Source organism: Callithrix jacchus, chromosome 3, assembly GCF_049354715.1.
Source record: "Callithrix jacchus isolate 240 chromosome 3, calJac240_pri, whole genome shotgun sequence".
Taxonomy (NCBI): Eukaryota; Metazoa; Chordata; class Mammalia; order Primates; family Cebidae; genus Callithrix; species Callithrix jacchus.
The window spans coordinates 129,718,522-129,741,201 of NC_133504.1; the positions used below are offsets into that span (position 1 = coordinate 129,718,522).

At 34.1% G+C, this 22,680-nt stretch overlaps 1 protein-coding gene across 9 annotated transcripts in view; it reads left to right on the forward strand.

Moving 5' to 3' along the window:
- UBA6 (ubiquitin like modifier activating enzyme 6) overlaps window positions 1-22,680 on the forward strand; it is a 75,829-nt gene that overhangs the window by 28,807 nt on the left and 24,342 nt on the right. For all 9 annotated transcript variants that reach the window (XM_078367136.1, XM_078367139.1, XM_008993249.5 and 6 more), the window contains 10 exons: window positions 2,804-2,926; window positions 5,338-5,461; window positions 9,552-9,655; window positions 10,905-10,967; window positions 11,631-11,707; window positions 12,566-12,632; window positions 17,781-17,924; window positions 19,610-19,677; window positions 20,393-20,471; window positions 21,716-21,796. In XM_078367136.1, coding sequence (XP_078223262.1) covers window positions 2,804-2,926; window positions 5,338-5,461; window positions 9,552-9,655; window positions 10,905-10,967; window positions 11,631-11,707; window positions 12,566-12,632; window positions 17,781-17,924; window positions 19,610-19,677; window positions 20,393-20,471; window positions 21,716-21,796 — 930 coding nt within the window. The remainder of the gene's footprint in view (window positions 1-2,803; window positions 2,927-5,337; window positions 5,462-9,551; window positions 9,656-10,904; window positions 10,968-11,630; window positions 11,708-12,565; window positions 12,633-17,780; window positions 17,925-19,609; window positions 19,678-20,392; window positions 20,472-21,715; window positions 21,797-22,680) is intronic.

Sequence of the window (22,680 nt, forward strand, 5' to 3'; positions counted from 1 at the left end):
TAAAAATCAGGTTGGTGGTTTTGATGAACAATAAGAAGCAAGCAGGACCAAAACAGAATTAGGTAAAGAGGAGAGAGGATAGTAGGAGTAAATAAAATATACCAGAAGATTCATTTGGGAGAAGTAGATTGGGGACCATATGTGATAAGATCTTTGAAAACATTTGAGTTTTTGATCTGTTTTATATTTTTAAAGGATCGTTATGGCTTGCTGTATGGAGAAGAGACTGTAGCGTAGTTTTCAAAGTGTGGTCCAGGGACACTAAGAATCCCTGAGACCCTTTCAGTGGGGTTCTGCCCAAACTGTTTTCATATTACTAAGATGTTAGTCAGCTTTTTCATTCTGATTCTCTTAGGGGGCACAGTGGAGTTTTCCTGAGTCTATATGATATGTGGTGATATCCTTGCTCTGACAATGGAATGTGTATATTCTTGTGATTTAAATTTCTCTCAGTTTTAATTTCTAACACAGTGAATATTGATAAGTATAGCTCACATAAACAAAAGCTCTTTGGGTCCTTAATAATTTTTAAGAATATGAAGGGGTCATGAAAGATAACCAAAAGAAATAGAACTGTTGGATTATAAGAGTAGAGTAGAGGCAGTATCAGCTATTGCAGTAGTCCAGCTAAGAGATGCTGGTGGCTTCGGTTCATCGCAATCTCAGAGGAAGGAGGCTGTTTAGAGCGGCGATAATCCAGAATGGCTTCTCAGATCTATGTTGATAAGGAAAATGGCTGAAGCTGGGGTCTGGACCTTCAGTCAAAGCCTTAAATTGGAGATCTCAAGTTGCAACACCACGTTTTGGCAAAATATTTGATGCTCCACCAGCCTTACCTAAAGCTACTAGAAAGGCTTTGGGAACTGTCAACAGAGCTACAGAAAGGGCAGTAAAGACCAGTGGACCCCTCAATCAAAAACAGCCAAGATTTTCTGCCAAAAAGATGAATGGGAAGACTGTTAAAGCAAAAAGCTCTGTTCCTGCCTCAGATGATGCCTATCCAGAAATAGAAAAATTCTTTCCCTTCAATCCTCTAGACTTTGAGAGTTTTGACCTGCCTGAAGAGCACCAGATTGCACACCTACCCTTGAGTTGAGTGCCTCTTAGGATACTTGACGAGGAGAGAGAGCTTGAAAAGCTGTTTCATCTGGGCCCCCCTTCACCTGTGAAGATGCCCTCTCCACCACAGGAATCCATTCTGTTTCAGTCTCCTTCAAGCATTCTGTTAACCCTGGATGTTGAATTGACACCTGTTTGCTATGACATTGATATTTAAATTTCTTAGTGCTTTAGAGTTTGTATTAATAAAACATTCTTTAACAGAAAAAAAAAAAAGAGATGCTGGTATATTAGACAAGAGTTGGGAATAGAGATAATCACAAGTCATTAAATTTGAGGTATCCTTTGATGAAAAAAAGTTGCGGGGGGATGGGGAGGGGACCTAACAATTTGTAGATAGATGAATGTGAGTTGTGAAGGAAAGAGTGAGTGATCAAGAATGACTCCTAGATTTTTCTCCAGCATAATTAGGTGCATAGTGACATTGGGAGGAGGTTTAGATGGGAAAAAATCAGTTTTTTGCTTGTAATAGAATTTGTTACTAACTTCATCTCCTTTGTTGCGGGGGTTGTTCCACTGGAAAAAGGAAAAAGTTACTTGTTTCTTTGAGTTAGGCACTAAGCCAAAATCATAATTTATGATGAGGTGTGTTGAATGTTTTTCAATTGTGCTATTTACATAGCATATTTATACTTTGTAGAGGATTCATGCTGTGGTTTACAATCCCATGTGATTTATGCATGGGATTAAGACAGAATACCCAGTGAATTTACAATAAGGCACAGAGGTATTACAAAATAACCACACAGGGTTATAAATGGAAATCTTTTTTTTTATGTAATACATATACTTTAAACTTTTAAAAAAAGCATCTAAGTTTCTGCTCAGTTTTATGTCTTGAAAAAATGCTCTATGTACCTATTTTGATCTGTAACGTCAATATATGATCAAATGGGAGTTGTCTCTGTTATACATATCACTACTTCATATTATCGGGAATATAAATTATTTTAACATGTTCTTATACCGTAATATCAACATACTTAATTTTGTTAGAAAAACATTATTTTATGCAAGATTGGATGCATTACAGAATAAAGATTTCTCTTTATTAGCAGTAGCGCTAAAAATAGCTTTAAGCACAAAAATAATATCTTTACAAATTCCCAGAATAGAGACAATCCATGTGTTAGAACAATTGGTTTTTAATAAAACATTTGTGGTTTAAGAACTTAACGGTTTACCTTTCATGGCTTTGATTTGTGATGTCAGTTTTTTAGCTCTTTTTGTGTAGACACTGCTCTCAGCTTTTAGCTCTATTTTGTTTTCCATTAACTCTGCTGCTTTTGGTAAATGAGCACTTCATTCATGTCTCCTAAAATAACAAGTAAGAATTCACTGCTAGACTATTAAACCAGAGTATCTATTTCTTTTATGTTGTGCTTGAATTTTGTGACAAGCACAAAATTTAAAAATCACAGAATTTTTGTTATTTAAAAATCATAGAATTTATAAAAATGATATTACTTCTAATTTTGTTATACTAGACGTCTTTAGTAATAGTCCTGAAAATCTTTGATTCCTAAACCAGTCTACATCAGTTTATCCTGTTTATGATTTACTTTGTATTCTGTATGATGTGCTTAATTATAAATGCAATTGTCATGAAATGGCCTAAGATAGTAGAGGTAGTTTTTTTCTTGTTTATAGAAATAAGCTTGAACTTGTTTTTGCCATTTTACAGTTTATCAGTGCAGATGTACATGGAATTTGGTCAAGGTTGTTTTGTGATTTCGGTGATGAATTTGAAGTTTTAGATACAACAGGAGAAGAACCAAAAGAAATTTTCATTTCAAACATAACGCAAGTATGATTATATTAATGACTTTAAAAATAAATTTTGTTAAAGTTAATGTGAATGCTGTTTTCAAAAAGTTGTAGGTATTAGCACAGTATTACAGTGTGCAAAATTTGTTTTATAGTGTTTTAAGATAATGAGAGAATATTTAGCTAATTTGTTGACTGCATTATATTAAAATTGGAATATTAATTGTTAAAAATATTCTGAATTTCCTCTAACAAATAATACATGATAGGGCCAGGCACGGTGGCTCATGCCTACGATCCCAGCACTTTCAGAGGCCAATGGCAGCAGATCACTTGAGCTCAGGAGTTTGAGACCAGCCTGGGCCACATGGTGAAACCTCGTGTCTACAAAAAATAAAAAAAATTAGCTGGACATGGTGGTGTGTACCTGTGGTCCCAGTTACTCAGGAGGCTGAGATGGGTAGATAGCTTGAACCAGAGAGGTGGACATTGCAGTGAGCCAAGCTTACTCTTCTGCTCTCCAGCCTGGGTGACAGAGTGAGACCCCATCTCAGAAATTAATCAAAAATAATAATAACACTTGATACAGCGACATTTGCTTGTCATAAATTTTAATTTTATTCTATGTTACCTCCTATGAGTCATGATTGTGATTCAGTATTTACTGAACTGTTTATTGTGTCAGATAGTGAAAGCATTATGTTCTTAGTCATCTAACACTTTAAAAAGACATGCTTAATTGATATTAGAGAAAAGAATTTCTAATTTGTTATTCTAAAGCATTATTTAGAAGATGTAGAAAGTTTTGATTAACCTTCAAACCAAAAGTCTGAATTTTCTAACCATACTCTTGATCATGCAGAAGTTCAATTTTTTATTCCATAAAAGAACTGCAGAAGTCATTATGATCCCCTTTTAATATCCTTTCACCTAAATAATTTACTTTATTTGTACTCTTTGTAATCAACCTATGTTAAAGTCCAAAAGAAGCCAAAACAAGGGAATAATAATATACTTTAACATACACTATTTGTAATTTGTACTTCTGTCTTTACACTTTTTTTTTAAATCCAGTGTAATCTCATGGTGATAGAGACCCAGTACTGTCTCTCTCATGCCTTTTTAATAAAACTTCATGGCCAATCACAGTGGCTCATGCCTGTGATCACAGCACTTTGGGAGGCTGAGGCGGGCAGATCACAAGGTCAGGAGTTCGAGACCAGCCTGGTCAGCATGGTGAAACCCAGTCTCTACTAAAAATACAAAAAATTAGCCAGGCATAGTGGCATGCGCCTATAGTCCCAGCTACTCAGGAGGCTGAGGTAGGAGAATCACTTGAAACCGGCGGCAGAGGTTGCATTGAGTTGAGATCAAGCCACTACACTCCAGCCTGGGCAACAGAGCGAGACTCTGTCTCAAAAAAAAAGAAAAATGTATTGAAAAGTCAGTTGTGTATCTTTCTGCTTCCAGAGTGGTTTATTATTCTACTTGAGTTATTCTTCCAGGCATGTTAGTGCCTAGCTAACATTTTGCCTTCTCTAGTTGGTTTTATCTTGTCCCTGAGAATAACACACAGAATAAATTCTGAAAGATGGTATGGATTCTTATTGCATTGCTGTTAATACTGTAGGAAATAAGCTGATAAGCTACACGATATTTCTTTAAAGTGTTGTGCAAGCTGTAAACTACCAGATTCCTATCTTTAAAATTTCTCTCCTTCTTGTTTTTATTCTTTGATCTTCAATGTTAGGCTTTTATCATTTATGCCTACAGTTTTTTCCAAAGTTTAAAACTATTAGATAACTTGGAATTTTTTTACAAATTACAGTAATTTTCGAATTTGTGAAATATTTGATAATTTCTGTGGAATCTTTGACCCATCTCCTACCAAACATAGAAATTATATTTTCAGCATTTATTTAAAAAATAGTGATAATTTAATCATTATTTTCTGATAGATTTTTTTTTTTTTTTTTGAGACGGAGTTTCGCTCTTATTACCCAGGCTGGAGTGCAATGGCGCAATCTCAGCTCACCGAGTGCAATGGCGCAATCTCAGCTCACCGCAACCTCCGCCTCCTGGGTTCAGGCAATTCTCTTGCCTCAGCCTCCCGAGTAGCTGGGATTACAGGCACGCACCACCGTGCCCAGCTAATTTTTTGTATTTTTAGTAGAGATGGGGTTTCACCATGTTGACCAGGATGGTCTCAATCTCTCGACCTCGTGATCCACCCGTCTCGGCCTCCCAAAGTGCTGGGATTACAGGCTTGAGCCACCGCGCCCGGCCCTATTTTCTGATAGATTTTAAAAGACTTGCTTTTACTAACAGAATAATAGTTTGGAATTTTGGTTTTGAGGATTTTATAATAACTTTGTCATTTTTGCTTAACATTTGAATTTGTACAAAAAGAATATATTAACTTCTTTTTTAATAAGTTACTCTTATTTTTAGGCAAATCCTGGCATTGTCACTTGTCTTGAAAATCATCCTCATAAACTTGAGACCGGACAATTCCTAACATTTCGAGAAATTAATGGAATGACAGGTTTAAATGGATCTATACAACAAATAACTGGTAAGTTAATGTGTTTTGTTCATTTATACTCATTCAGCACATGTATAGTTCAGACACTATACTTAGTGTTGGGAACAGAACGTCAACTTACATGGGAACAACATGATCTGAAGCTTTTGGCCTCAAGATACTCAATCCAAGTGATGATACTGTTAAATAGTGATGATATTGAGAGAATATAGGCATTCTGGGAACTCCAAACTTAGCAAGGAAACCTACCCAGTTTTGGGACAGCAGCAGTGGGACAGGGTGTCTTGATTAAAATGTGAAGGTTGCTTTGGCTTAGAAAGGTGTTGAAAAGAAATTATTTATTCAGAGACAAACAGAAAAGGCTCAGATGTGAGACAGAACTAAAGGAACTACAAGAAATGTTAATACAGCAGGGCTGGCAGGGAGAATTGAGCTCAGAAGTTTTAGTCTTAAAATATTTAGGAGGAAACTTTATCACATGTTATAGGTGAGTGAAAATTTCTTCTACATGGTTGGTCAATATAGTCACCTAACGAATGCAAGAAAAGGAATAGGTTTTGGAGGTAAGATAAAGAGTTTAGTTTAGCATTGTAAAATCAGGTGGCAATGAAATATTTAAATGAAGATGTCTAGATATTGGTTGGATATATGTTCTTGTTCAGTGACTTGAATAAAATGGATGAATGTTGTGACTACAGGCAAGTTTGTTGGTTTGTTGGTTTGTTGGTAAGAAGTTTACGGAGTCTTTTTTCATTGGACTAATGTGAAATCATTACCCAAAGGAAATGAAAGGTGCCAAAACCAGGAGGGAAGTAGACATTCTTAAAAATGGAAAGATGTCAGGCATCATATAGGGCCCATTTGAAGTTGAAGATAATGAATTTATAGCAGCATTAATCTGCATAATTTGCGTTTTTCCTTCAGCCTTGTTTAAAAGAGTCACAGACAGTACTAGACAACCCATAACTATATGGCATGCTTACACATATTTAGGGGAAATTGATTCAGTTTTATCTTTAAGGCATTTGAAAATATAATTATGTATTTAGTTTATAGACAGTAAATGGAATTTCTTTTTTTTAAATGATGCAAAATATATCCTCAGGAGAGGGAAAAATCAATTCTTGTTACAAACTGTTTATAGATAAACAACTTTGAAACTATATTTAAGTATTTTTGGTAGCAAAATTATTTGATTTTATTTCTCAACTACGTGTAATTATTTTAAACACAGGTTCAGATAATAGATATTAAAGAATATGTCTGTTTTTAGGAAAATTAATCATTTAGGATTATTATTTGTAAGTTTGGGGTCCAGGTTTTATAACAAAACTGATTTTGTTTTCCAACTACATCTAATTCTAAATACAGGTTCAAATCATAGATATTAAAGAATATGTCTATTTTATGAAAAGTAATCATTTAGGATTACTATTTGTAATTTTGGGGTCCATGTTGTGGTGAATTGTGGTGATCGATCAGATTATGAGGCTGCCTGTATAAAGAGGAGCCACTGCATGTCAGGAAATAAAGAGAAAGAAAACCCACATTTTGTGTCAAAATTTCTTTGGAGGGAGGGATGAATAAGTTAAAATAGAGTGGCTGTTATAAATCTTTTTTTTGCTTAACGTTTATAAATTGCTATTTACTGATCTAAAGTAATAGCATGAAAAAGGTTGTTTTGGGTTGTTTTTTTTTTTTTTTTTTTTTTTGAGATAGCATCTTGCTCTGCTGCCCAGGCTAGAGTGAGTGACATGATCATGGCTCACTGCAGCCTTGACCTCCTGGGCCCAAGTGATCCTCCCACTTCAGCCTCCCAAGTAGTTGAGATCACCGGCATGTGCCACCACTCCCGGATAAGTTTGTTTATTTTTGTAGAGGCAAGATCTCCCTATGTTGCCCACACTGATCTGGAATCCAGGGCTCAAGTGATCCTTTCACCTTGGCTGCCCAAAGTGTTGGGATTACAGGCATGAAGATCAAAAAAAACCTCATGCCCAGCCAAAAAATATTGTGAAATAGCTCAAATAATACATACTTATTCTAGATATATATATATGTATGTGTATATGTGTAAACATGGTTAAAAATGAGTCCTACTTCATAATTCTTTTCCTCTCCAGAGGTAACAACAGCTAACTTTGGTGTTCACTCTGCTGACCATTCTATTTTATATATTTATTATACATATATGTATATATAGTACATATTACATATTATATAGTATATATGCCCATATTATATATTAAGTAAAGAGGTGGTTTACTTGATTTTTTTAACTTAATTTTTTGAAAAAGCAAATGGTTCAGAAAGTTATGTGCCCAAACTTGATTTTACCTTCGTAGTTCTCTTCCACTACCACAGGTAACCACTATTCTTAGTTTCTAGTATATTTGTTTGTTTATTTGTTTTTAATGCAGAAGGAAGCACATTATACATAGTGCTTTCCTTTGCCTTTTAATTAAACAAAATAAATTTGTAATCTTTTTTCATTAGAAATTGGAGAACATCTTTTTTTTTCTTTAAACTTTTATTCATAGCTACTTAATATATCATAGTATAGATGAAAATGTTATTAGACCATGTTTTTTCTTTTTAAGAAATGAGGGTTTCGCAGTGTTACCCAGGCTGGAGTGCAGTGGCTATTCACAGGTGCATTTTGGCACACTACAGCTTGCTGGGTTCAAGTGATTCTGCTGCCTTGGCCTCCTGAGTAACTGGGACTACAGGCATATGAACACTATGCCCAGACAGAACGTAGTATTTTCCTGGTTTGGCATTAATCTTTTGATGTTGCTTATGATGAGTTTTTGTCATGCAGTTTTCTTTTTTATGTTTTTATAATCAAATTTTCAATCTTTTGTTTTATGGTTTTTATTTAGAGTGTTACTTAGAAAAGCCTGACTCCAAGGTTTTAAAGGAATTTTCTCCCATACTTTTATCTAAGAAATTTTTCCTGTCTTTTTTGACATTTAAAACTTTTATGCATTTGCAGTAGTATTTTTCCAGATGTCTTTTTTCTTTGAAAGATTTATTGAATAACCTTATCTTTTCCCTACTGATTGAGGTGCCACCTGGATTGTGTCCTTTGTGTACTTGGGTATGTTTCTGAATTCTCTAATATAGTCCAGTTGTCTGTTCATTAACCAGTACCATATTATATTATTATGATAGGTAATTATTACATAATTGAAGCTTTATGATGTATATATTTTTTCTTTCTTTTTTTTTTTTTTTTCTGCGCGATAGAGTTTTATTCTTTTTGCCCAGGATGGAGTGTAATGCCACAATCTTGGCTCATCTCAACCTCCGCCTCCTGGATTCAAGCAATTCTCCTGCCTCAGACTCCTGAGTAGCTGGGATTATAGGCATGCACCACCACACCCAGCTCATTTTTGTATTTTTAGTAGAGATGGAATTTCTCTGTTGGTCAGATTGGTCTTGAACTCTAACCTCCAGACCAGGTGATCTACTTGCCTCGGCCTCCCAAAGTATTGGGATTATAGGCATGAGCCACTATTCCCAGCCTATGATATATCTTAATAACTAATAATGAGTACCCCTCATTATTCTTTTTCTCTAAGTTTTCTTGGTTATTTTTAAGTCCTGGAGTTAACATTGGAAAAAATACTGTCTAGTTCCCCACCCCCTCCCAGCTCTTTATTAAAACAAACAAAAAAAACCACTATGCTGGAATCATTTTAGTTTTTTATATTAGGGAGAATTAATACTTTTTTTTTTTTTTTGAGACGTAGTCTCACTCTGTCTTCAGGCTGGAGTGCAGTGGCATGATCTTGGTTCACTGCAACTTACGCCTCCCGGGTTCAAACTATTCTCCCACCTCAGCCTCCCAACTAGCTGGGATTACAGTGCCTACCACCATGCCCTACTAATTTTTGTATTTTTGGTAGACATGGGGTTTCACCATCTCTACCAAATGGTCTCAAAATCTTGACCTCGTGATCCGCCTGCCTCGGCCTCCCAAAGTGCTGGGATTACAGTACAGGTGTGAGCCACCATGCCCAGCTGAGATGTAATATTTTTATGACAATAAGAGTTTATATTTAAATATATGTATCCCCTTATCCCTTTGTAATGATTTAAAAAATTTTTTTTCTAGTGATATCGCCATTTTCTTTTAGTATTGGTGACACTACAGAACTGGAACCATATTTACATGGAGGCATAGCTGTCCAAGTTAAGACTCCTAAAATATTTTCCTTTGTAAGTATTTTTTCTGCTTAAAAAATATTTCTTTACAGAAAAAGAAGGCATAAGAGACAAAGGAATAAAATAACTATTTAGTTAACCAAACAGTTTAAAGGTGGAATAGAATTTGGGTGTTTTTTTTTTTCCTCTTTTTTCATTTGTACCAGCTTCGAGGGAAATGGAATTAATCTAATGAAATAAATGGATACAATGGATATTAACAAAAAACGTGTATACTTTTTATAGCCAGAATACCATGTACATATAGTTGAGATAAAAAGGTATGGTACTGACTTGAAGTACTGAAAGGAACTACACCTTTGTGAATCATCAAAGTTGATCATACTTACTACAATTTACTTTCTAAAACAAGAAATGAAACTAATGTATTTTCAAGATTTAGCAAGAGTTGTTTTGCTGTATTATTTTCTAAAATGGAATTATTTAAATTATACTTGTTAATCTTGGTTTTTTAAATTTAATTTTATACATTTCAAAACAGTGTATATGTTGAGAATGTAAAATAATTTCTAAAAACTATTGTCATTGAAAGGAAAATATAAATACCTGAACAGAGAGAAACTACACACTACTAATGTCGAGGAGCTAAGGTATCACCTGCTACTTAAATCCTTGGGCTCTGTCTCAGGATAAGCTAACACATCATTGATTTTCTTACAAGTTCTCAAGATTTTAACTTAATTGCCTTTCCTTTTCCAGAACTGTTAACAACTCTAGTTGTTAATAAGGTTTTGTTCGAGCCAAAGTTAGAATAAAACAATAAATTAAAATAGCATATCTAGTCAGATGTGCTTCTGCATATCTCTTTGTGCTTTGTCTCCAATTTTTAATTGGATGTGTCTCAATTTTAGATTGGGTGGGTGTTTTGGGGTTTTTTGGAGGTTTTTGTTTGTTTTGCCTTTGTGTTCTTTACAAAGAACAGAAGATTTTAGTCAGTCTTGATAACCTGGTATCAGAAAAATATGGTAGCTGTTAGATTAAAATAATTTTTTAAAAATATGCAAATGTTTTTATTAATTGTTCCCAAATTTACTATGTGGAGCTGGTTGTTTTGTTGCGTTTAACTTTTTATATTTTAAAGTATAGTCATAAGACTTGTAGCTAGTTTATATTTCAGTTAAACATATCAGCTCAGACCTCTGGGCGAGTACCTTAGCTTTTAGTGCACTGACATATAACAGCATATTTTGTCAAAAAGTCACTTATTTACTCTGAAGTAATGATTTTTTTTTTCCCCTGTCAGGAACCACTGGAGAGGCAGATAAAACATCCAAAGTGTCTTATTGTGGATTTTAGCAGACCTGAGGTAAATAAACACTTTGCAGGTTTGAGAGAAGCCGCAGAATCAGAGATGAGAATTAGTGAGTGATTATAAAGTTAAAATGGAATAACCATGTAGATATCTTGCTGTGGGCCTTATTATATGAGTATAATAGAGGTTATACTCATATATCCACAGTTGACTCCCAAGGATTAAAAATAGGAATTTTTATCATAGAAAAAATGTTAAAATAATAGGAAAAAGTTTCGCTTTTATAATGATTTCGCAATTTTGATAATTAGAAGACAATTTCAATAACTTGGACAAAGATGATCTTATTAAGAGATTTTCTGAACCATATTTCTTACAAAAAAAAGCTTTGAGTATATATATATTCTATTTTAAAAAAAAAAATCAGTGGATGTAATTTTGTAGCAGTAAATGTATTTGTGATAGAGAACTAACAGTTTCCAAATTTATAAATTTTAATAAGGAAAGGGGATTAGATCATATACCTTTATGGCCTTTAGTTTAAGTCATTTATCTTCTCTAAGCTTCAGCTTTCTTATTTGTTATGTAGAGTTAATAGTAGTATTAAGCTACTGTATTTATTGTGATGGTTAAATAATGTTTTAAAAGTGTTTAGCACAGTACCTGGGACATATAAGCACTCAGTAAATATTGGTCAATTGTTAATGTTTTTAATAGGCACCTTTAGAGATTCATACAGCTATGCTTGCCTTGGACCAGTTTCAGGAGAAATACAATCGCAAGCCAAACGTTGGGTAATGTTTTATGTTTAAAAATATCCGTTTTCCTTTTTATAAAAGTAGTAATTCAGAAATTATAATTTCAAAAGTAACTATGCCCTTTGTAATTACAATACCAATAGATATGCCAAGCCGTGTAAACATTTATTATGACTTTCTGGTCCTTTTCCTGCTAGGAGTGGAGAAATCAGTTTATAAAAGTGGAATCATATTAAATGTGATTTTTTCCCTTTAAAAATTAAAGCTTTTTAAAACAAAAAAATTCTGAGAATTACTGAATTATTAACCCATGGTAATTCTTGTTTTTTAACTTTAAACCCTATTAAGTCAGTACTGAGAGTACTGTTGCAGAAGGTTTTTGCTTTTTATATTTGGGATTAAATCTTGGGGTTAGGTGTGGTGGTTCGCATCTGTAATCCCAAGACTGGGAGGCTGAGGTGGGTGGATCACTTGGGGCCAGGAGTTCGAGATCAGCCTGGCCAACATGGCAAACTGAAAACACAGAAATTACTGGGCATGGTGGCATATACCTGTAATCCCAGCTACTTGGGAGGCTAAGACACTGATCACTTGAACCTAGGAGACAGAGGTTGCAGTGAGCCAAGATTGCACCACTGCACTATAGCCTGAGTGACAGAGTGAGACTCTGTCTCAAAAAAAAAAAGACTAAATCTTATTTATATACGACTGTATATAATTTTGAAGTAATGTGTTTATAAGCCAATCATCTTTAAATCAGTAAAACATTTTGTGCTACCTGTTGGCAAAATCCCACACTCTTTTATATATTTTATAAATTTTAATTTTGAGTGTGTCCTACTGTTTGTGGCAGTTGAGAAAATTAAAGTTAGGTTTTTCTGTTTTGGGTTATAGATGCCAAAAAGATTCAGAAGAACTGTTGAAACTAGCAACATCTATAAGTGAAACCTTGGAAGAGAAGGTGAATATTGAAAGTTATGGCTGTCAGAATATTTGTTAATACATAAGTGTATTACATTAGTATTCCCTTATATCTTCCCTATATATTAGGATTCTTTTATCTTTCACATCCAGCTTTGCTACTCTGTGGCATTAGACAACTTTTTTCCCTTTGTTCTATTTTAGTTTATAAATCTATAAAATATAGTTAACCTATCTTCGTAGGGTTATTGTGAACATTAAATGATTTAATTTTGTAAAGTACTTAGAAATACCATGTGACATATAGTAATTACTATTCACTGCTGCTGCTGTTTATTGTTAGTATTATTATTATTATTCTGTTCTGGTTTACTTGATTTGTTAACACACTAAAACTTATATGTTAGCTTTCTCACAAGTCACTTGTTTTATGCACTATATGTTCACATTTCTTTAACACATTTTGCATATCAGATTTAGATTTAAACATGTCATCTAGAAAATGCTTTTTTGTGTTATGATGCCAGTGCCTGCTAGTCAAGTTTCATTTAAGCACCTATAAACATAGTGATCTTTGTGCAATTATTTGAAGAGTCTATTATTTTTGTTTTTATTTTATAAAAATGGTAGGGACATGTATTAGTTCATACTCACACTGCTATGAAGAAATACTGAGACTGGGTAATTTATAGAGGGAAGAGGTTTAATTGACTTACAGTTCCGCATTGTTGGGGAGGCCTCAGGAGACTTACAATCATGGCAGGAGAAAAAGTAGAAGCAGATACCTTCTTCACAGGGTGGCAGGACCGAGTGAGTGCAAGCAAGGGAACTGCTAGGTCCTTACAAAAACATAGATCTCTTGAGACTCACTCACTATCATTCACTGGTTACCTTCATGTGGCCCTGCCGTTGACATGGGGGGATTATGAGATTACATTTCAAGATGAGATTTTGGGTGGGGACACAGCCAAAATGTATAATTTCACTCCAGTCCCTCCCAAATCTCATGTCCTCACATTTCAGAACACAATCACACCTTTCCAATAGTCCCCCAAATCTATGCTCATTCCAGGATTAACCCAGAAGTCCACGTCCAAAGTCTTATCTGAGGCAAGGCAAGTCCCTTTCAGCTAGGAACCAGCAAAATCAGAAGCAAGTTAGTTACTTCCTAGATACAGTGAGGGTACAAGCATTAGATAAATGCTCCCATTCCAATTGGGGAAAATTGGCCAAAATAAAGGGGCTACAGGCCCCATGCACGTGTGAAATCCAATAGGGCAGTCATTAAAACTTAACGTTCCACAATGAACTCCTTTGACACCATGTCTCACATCCAGGTCACGCTGAAGCAAGAGGTGGGTTCACATGGTCTTGGGCAGCTTCACCTCTGTGGCTATGCAGGGTATGGCTTGTCTCCTGGCTGTGTTCATGGGTTGGCATTGAGTGTTGCAGCTTTTCCAGATTAATGTTCCAGGCTTTCGTTGGATCTTCCATTCTGGGGTCAGGAGGACTATGGCACCCTTTACACAGCTCCACTAGGCAGTGCCAATGGGGTCTCTCTGTGGGGGCTCCAACATCACATTTTCCTTCTGCACTATCCTAGCAAGAGGTTCTCCATGACAGTTCTACCCTTGCAGCAAACTTATACCTGGATATCAAGGTGTTTTCATATATCCTCTGAAATCTAGGCGGAGGGTCCCAAACTTTGATTCTCGACTTCTGTGCATCCACAGGCCCAACACCATGTGTAAGCCACTGAGGATTGGGGCTTGTATCTTCTGAAGCAACAGCCTGAGCTGTACATTGGCTCCTTTTAGTCACAGCTGGGACACGAGGCACCAAGTCCGGAGACTGCACAAAGCAGCAAGGCCCTGGGCCCAGTCCACAAAACCACTTTTTCCTCTTAGTTCTCCAGTCCTGTGATGCGCACAGCTGCCTTGAAGACCTCTGACATGCCCTGGAGGCATTTTCCCTTGTCTTGGTGATTAACATTTGGCTGCAGCTGACTTGAATTTCTCCTCAGAAAACGGTTTTCCTTTTCTGTTGTATCATCAGGCTCTAAATTTTCCAAACTTTTATGCTCTGCTTCTCTTTTAAACATAAGTTCCAATTCCAACCCATCTTTTTGCAAATGAATAAAACTGAATGCTTTAAAAGCAAGCAAGTCACCTCTTGAACACTTTGCCACATAGACATTTCTTCTGCCAGATACAGTAAATCATCTCTCTGAAGTTCCACAGATTTCTATGGCAGAAGCAAAATGCTGCCAGTCTCTTTGCTAAAGTATAACAAGAATCACCTTTAGATACTAGTTCCCAACAGGTTCCTCATCTCCGTCTGAGACCACCTCAGCTTAGACTTCATCATCCATATCACTATCAGCATTTTGGTCAAAACTGTTAAGTTCCAAATTTTCCCACATCTTTATCTCTTCTTATGAGCCCTCCAAACTATTTCAGCCTCTTTGTTCCCGTTCCAAAGTCACTTCCACACTTCACTGCACAAAGTATAGATCAAAGTTAATTTTTTTGTATATGAATGTCCAGTTATTCTAGCCCATTAGTTGAAAAGGCTATTCTTTATTGAAATTTTATGGCATCTTTGTCAACAATTTTTTGACCATACATGTATAGGTCTATTTCTGTACTCTGTTTTCTTCACAGTGTTTCTGTCCTTTTGCCAGCTCCATCCTGTCTTTATTTATTTTTTTGTGGCTTTTATATTAAGTCTTGAAAATCAGGTTTAGTCTGTTTCTCAAAAAGAGCTCCAAATTGTGGTATTCCCTGAGTTTTTATATGTTTCATATTTTTTCTGTATGAAAAATGTAGCCTTCAAACCTGAAAGCTAGCTTGGCTAAGCCTAAAATTCTGGGCTCCTACTTTATTCACTAATATCTTGCTTTAGATTTTGTTGTTGAAAAATAAGATGCCAGCCTAACTTTTGTACTCTTACAAGTAATCTGGTCTTCTTGCTTTAAGACCCTATGTGTTTCATCTTCATCTTTATCTAATAGTTTTATCTCAGAGTTGATTATTTATTAAAGTTTCCCACATACACCACGAGCTCATTTTGATATGTAGATTCAGATGTTGTTTTATTTAATTATTACTTTCCTTTTCTGGAAGGGTAGAATAGATCATTTCTGTTCTTAGTCCTGATTCAAGGTTTGGTTTTCCCCCCCCAACATTGCCAAGTGCTTGTTAAGAATGTATAATTTATTCACTTAAATTACCTTTGACCTTTAGTTAGTTGTGGGGGTGTAGATTTTCAGTAGCTGAAATGTTTTGATTCTAGTTTTCTGTTTTCTTCTTACATTAGCTTTGTATAGTAGAGTGATTTTTGTGCTTTCTTTTTGGACAGGGTAAGGGTTTTAGGTGCTTTTTAGATTCCTGGTTTTGTAGCACTTCCTTCTCTTAGGATACTGAAAAGAAGCTTTTAATGGATGACTATTTTGTGGTGGAGAGATTTGAGTGTGTTTTGTAGGTCTCTTCGATTTTTACCAAATCCTTACCATCTCTGTCTTTAGCATTCTCTCTCAAAGGATGTCTCTCCTCTTTTGTTTACATCTTGCTCTCCCAGGATGACATTCTTTGAAGGCTGAGACGCCAGTTTTATAACTCGTCAGTATTTTCTGTACTTAGTGTGGGACTTTCTTTTTCTTAGGACTGTGCTTTGTTACCATTAGACCTTTCACTCTCTTCTGTGATCTCTTCATATTTTCTGCTCTCTGTCCAAGATTGTAGCATTGTGAAATCCAGAGATAGCTCTGTTGGAGTTTGCAATCTGTCTTTCTACTTACAAGTAATTTGAAATTTATAATATTCTGTTTTCTAGTAATACTGAAGCCCTGTTAGTGTCTTATTTCTCTTCTTGTGGTTATGCATGTGTTTTGGAGATTATGTGGGGAAATTTAGATATAGGCTGCTGTTAGCCTAGGATAACCAAAAATTCCCAAAATTTAGATATTTGTTTACTAAAAAAATAAAGAATCCTAGGAGGTTGCATAACCTAATGGTGAGAATAAACCTATAAAGTTGAACTTTTTGGATCCAAATCCTGGCTTCACCATTTACTAACTATAAAATCTTGAATAAGTTACTTAATTTTTCAGTGTTTCCGTTTTCTTGTATAATAAAAATTATATTTATAAGGATTACTTTGAAGATTATGTAAGGATTTAATACACAATCTGGTATGGTAAGCACTCATTTACACTGTTATTATCACTCCTATCATTATTTTAATGTTATTACCACCAACAATGTTCACATTCAAAAACTGCAGAATTTAAATTGTAATTGATTTTGGTTGAGGTTAGTGCTCAATAGTTGTAAATAATGAGATATAGGAAATTGAAATGGAGGGGTGGATGAGTGAGTAGATAGTAACCATTTTATATCACAAATATTTTTGAAAGTGTAATAAAAACTCTTCTCTTTCCCCTCCTACACGTATAAGAACTGTTCTTTTACATAAGAGTTCAGAATATTAATTAGGCCAACTTGAAGTTTAGGGTTAAAATTAAGATTACTGATGTTTAAAGAATAGGAAGAGAGAGAAAACAGAGCTCATGAAAAGATCTTTGTCATGTATGAGAAATTATGCTAAAACAATAGATCTAAAATTCAGTTTTCCAATATTTCCTTTAAAATATTCTATTTTAAGAAACATAACTTTTAGTATAATTGAAAACATTAGCTCTAACAATGTATTGTGTCATTATTCATTGCAGTTTTTATTTACAACTTCCAACAGAAACTGATAGCTTATCATTTTTAAGATCATTTTATTTTCATTTATCTTAGTTCAAGATTTTCTCAGAGTAGTTTTTATTAACAAACTTTTTTTAAAAAATCTGTTTATTTGTAAATATGCCTAACTGGCATCACAGAACTGTTCTTTGACAAAAACTATAAATGGTAGATATTTGAGTTAATTGTAAATGATGCCCTAGAGTGATGTATAGAGCCCAAAAACAAAAATGGGCAGGCAGTAGTAAAGGAAGGCGCTACTTAAGGTAACATGCAAACGGGTCTGTTTTCATGAAATTGTGACATTTTTAAAGCTATTTAGTAGGGGAATTGAATAGCTTTTTTAGAAGTTCTAATTCTAACATTTAGTCATTAAAATTTTAAGTGTGCTATGTAAATGCTGTTAATATTATTGTCTTTTATGGCTTTTGTTTTAGCCTGATGTAAATGCTGACATTGTGCACTGGCTCTCTTGGACTGCTCAAGGCTTTTTATCCCCACTTGCTGCAGCAGTAGGAGGTGTTGCCAGCCAAGAAGTATTGAAAGCTGTGACAGGAAAATTTTCTCCTTTGTGCCAGTGGGTTAGTTCTGTTTTTAAGGTTGATTTCTTTACTCATGAAATGAATGTGTTATGTATTACAATGTAGTATTAATATATTAGAAAAGCAACCCTAAAATACTTTTTGATGCATGAAAAAGATGCAAGCAGTGTGCCTCCAACACTTGATTCTGTGATTGAAATTAACAAGATGATATTTTAGGGCTATTGAGATAAACCTGAAGTTGCCTTCTCAGATGTATTTCCCGTAGTTGTGATAGTAAAGGAATGAATGTTCTATCCTTATCAGTAATTATTCTCTAGTACCGTAAGCTTAGCATTCTCAGGCTCTCAATACTCTTGAATGTGTTCCATGGAATGTTTTACTATCATGAATCTTCAGGTTCCCTTTCTAGGTATAAACTTAGAAAAGTGGAGAACATGGGAATGGTACAGGTTTTAGAGTTGCATGGGGTATGAAAATCACAAGATGAAATAAAAACCCACATTTATTTACCTGAAGAAATAATTGGCACAAGGTATGAAAACATACTGCCTCCAGGCCCTTTCTCTGTTGAAATACCGTAAACATTTTAAATACAACATTTATCTTTTTTATATATTTTGAAAGGTACTCACATAATGGTATTTTGCTGCTGAATTCTTTATGTTAACACAGAATACAAGTACATTACTGAAAGTCTGCTTTAAAGATAACTGTTAGGCAGAGCACAGTGGCTCAGGCTTGTAATCCCAGCACTTTGGGAGGCTGAAGCTGGTGGATCATGAGGTCAGGAGATTGAGACCATCCTGGCTAATACAGTGAAACTCCGTTTCTACTAAAAATACGAAGAATTAGCCGGGTGTGGTGGCACACACCTTTAATCCCAGCTACTTGGGATGCTGAGGCAGGATAATCCCTTAAACGCAGGAGGCAGAGGTTGCAGTGAGCAGAGATCATACTACTGCACTCCAGTCTGGGCGACAGAGTGAGACTCCAGTCCGGGCGACAGAGTGAGACTCCAGTCCAGACGACTGAACGAGACTCTGTCTCAAAAAAAAAAAAGATAACTGCATTAATATCATGAGAAATAATAAAAATTAATTCTTAATATAGATTCTATGTTATAATAAAATAACCATTTTATTGTGTTCAAATTTAGCCACACAAGTTCATTAAATGAAAATGAGAGTAAGATTCAATTCTGTTCTTCATTAACTTAAACTAATTATCTTTGGTATTTTTAAAAATGCTCAAATTTTGATTTCCTAGATTATTTTTCTATACTGTGTATAATTATAGATGACATACAGTGTATCCAAGCTAAAAAATAAATACAGAATAAGTACTTTCTTCTCAAAAAGTAATAAATTTCTTATACAAATATAGCTGAAATTGAATGGGGGCTTCCAAAGCTTTTGTGTAGTTATGAAAAATAGATTTGGAGGTGAAATTTCCTTTGGTTTAAAGTTAGAATACATCATGTTCAGTGACATGAATCAAATTATATCTTTTAATGGTCACCTCAGGTTTTACAATTATTTTAATGAGAGAATATAGTAATGTATATTATATATTTTTAATTATATTTTTAAATATTTTACTCTGAATTGCCAGATTTTAATCATTTTTTTCTTAATGATTATTAAATAACTATAAAGGAACTTCTTTTTATAGTAATTTAAGTTTTATATATAATAATTATGTTTTTAATCTTCTTCTTTAAGTTATATCTTGAAGCAGCCGATATTGTCCAATCACTAGGCAAACCTGAATGTGAAGAATTTCTTCCACGGTAATAATGACATTTCTCTTGCTTTTTCTAAGAGGCAAATAGATTTTTTTTTTTAAGGTTTTCTCTAAACATACCTTTGTTTTATATGTCTTTTCTCCTAAATCACTTATGTAGCTGTTTTTTCTCTATTTAGGAGTCATTTTAAGTGTCTTAATAATGTCATATCTCCTTAATACCTGATAGTAAATACAAAGTTTTAAATTGTATGCCATGAGAATAGTTAGCATTTAAAAGACCTTAATGATGTTAGATGGAAAAAAACTGCTACATGCAGTCTTTATTTATATAAGTCATTTTTTACTTTTTTGGGTCATAAGTCTTTTTGACAAAAGTTTAGAATAATTTCTCCTTAAAATAAACATAACCCAAATTTCTGCCTTTGATTTTAAGTGGGTTATCAGCTCCAAAGTCCATCCATAGATTTCTCTAAGAACTTTGCTTAAAAATCTCTGGCTTAGGAAAATTTTTTTTCTAGACAAACCAAAGTCACCTTCACTTATTTGTATTTAGACTATTAAGTGGAAAAAGGAAAACTGGATTTCTTTATGGGGGCTTTTCTTTTTCAATTAAGATAGTTCATCAGATTGATTAGGGGAAACTTTTAAAGAATATTCCATTTTAAAGTAGAATGTTAAATTGGTATTAATGACAATGAAACTAATTTTAATGTTTTTTATTTTTTTCTGTTTTGTTTGGTATATGTTATTTTTTCCAGAGGAGATAGATATGATGCCTTAAGAGCCTGCATTGGAGACACTTTGTGTCAGAAACTGCAAAATTTAAATATCTTCTTAGTAAGTATGAATAATCATGGGAATAAGTAGTATGTTCAAACTGCTATCATATATCATCAAGTTTATTAAAATTAATTTGAGTCTAAGTGTGTAAAGTACAAGTGAATTTAAAAATGCTAAAATTTTGGCATCCTAGATTATTTTCCTATACTATATGTAATTATAGATGATATACAGTGTAACCAACCTAAAAAATAAATACAGAGTAAGTACTTTCTGAGACCATACGGCCTGTAGAGCTGAAATTATTTGCTGTCTGGTCCTCTACAGAAAAGGTTTTCAATCCTCTGGTCTAACTAATACATTTAAAGTAAAAGAGTATAATAATTTTGAACATTAAATTATATTCTAGCAATATGTTTGAAAGTTGGTGGGTTTTTAAAATTTTTTTCTCACTAAATGAAGGAATATATAAGTGTATTCTGTATTTTTTTTTTTTAATTTTTTATTTTATTTTTTTTTTTGAGATGGAGTCTCTCCCTCTTGCCCAGGCTGGAGTGCAGTAGCATGACCTCCACTCACTGCAACCTCCATGTCTGGGTTCAAGCACTTGTTTTCCCCCTCACCACACATGACTAATTTTTGTACTTTCAACCAAGATGGGGTTTCACCATATTGGCCAGGCTGGTCTTGAACTCCTGACCTTGTGATCTGCCCACCTCAGACTCCCAAAATGTTGGGATTACAGGCGTGAGCCACCATACCCAGCCTATCTGTGTTTCTTAATTGTCTTAGCGCAGTGTCAGGGAAATTTTCCCCAATAAAATGAAACTCCTCTTCCTGCCATTTTTTGTTATTATAATTAGCCCTGAAAATTACTGCTGATTCTTAGTAATTATCTTTAAAATAATGTTTTGGAAATGAGCTATTACTGAGCTTTTTACATGCATATGGAATATAGTGTTATTAATTTTAGATAATAGAAGTCTTAGAATAGTTTTATGCAGCAAATGAGTTTTGAGAAATAACCAAAAGGGAGGAATCATTTTTATTAAAATGTACTAACATTATATTGTGTTTACTTCAATCTTGCATAAGTGGCTCAATGTTTGACATATATTTGGAATTTTTTAATGTCTTCTGTTTAAAGGAATTATAAAATTATGCTTTTCCTTATTTGGTTTATACTTTTTTTTTCTTTGAAACCCAGTGGTAAAATAAACCTGTTAAATATTTCAAAGTAAAATGAGTCACAAATGATCAAGTTATTTTAACCTGATATATACTGTTTTTCTCTTCCATAGGTAGGGTGTGGAGCAATAGGCTGTGAAATGTTAAAAAATTTTGCTTTACTTGGTGTTGGAACAAGCAAAGAGAAAGGAATGGTAAGAATCAGTCCTTGAGAGTTAAAAGTTTATATTTGTGTTGTTGCCCTTTTTTCATCTATATTTGACTACATAAATCTGAAGTATCAATTTTTGAAAATAGAGCATTGAACTAAAAATTGATTCTCATGCCCTTCTGACCACTTTTCAAAACTTAAGTTACCTTATAGCAAATTACTTCTCTTTCTTTTGTAGCAAATTAATTCTTTCCTCAGTTTTTTTCTCTACCACTGTGAAACTGACATTTGTGCTACTTACCTCATAACTATTGTGAAGATCAAATGTGAAAAGGCTTTGCAAAGTATAAAACATGTTGTTGTTACTTCTTTTAGATAGCGTTTATTAATTGTTAAATCTTTAAGAAACTGAAGCTAACATCACAGAATTGTAGAGTACTCAGTTGTAGTTTCAATTAGTGAATATTAAAAGTAGTGGGAAAATACAAATCTCAGTGTAAAATTTAAATTCTTAAGACTCTAAATGTGAGTTAATTGCAAGCCATGTCATATATTTAAATAGAAATTTATTTCACTGGTGCTTGTTTTGCCTTTTAGCTTCTATTAGTGAGTTCCTAGATTTATCATGGTGACTAACAGAAGACTAATTAAATGGCTAATATTTATATGATAGTTCACCTTTTATAGTTTATTAAAATGGGCTTTTTATTCCAATTCAAAAGAGTATTCAGTATATCATAGTTACAGGCAGATGTTCCATGTTTATATTAACATGTCCTAAATACTGCTCCACAAACCACTATTACTTCTGGTGATTTTGAAAGGGATATAAAAAGAAAAAAGTCTTTGGTTACATCAGTTTAGGAATCACCTGAATACTTTAACTCCTTGGAAATTCATGATGCACATTAGCATATAAAGGTCAGG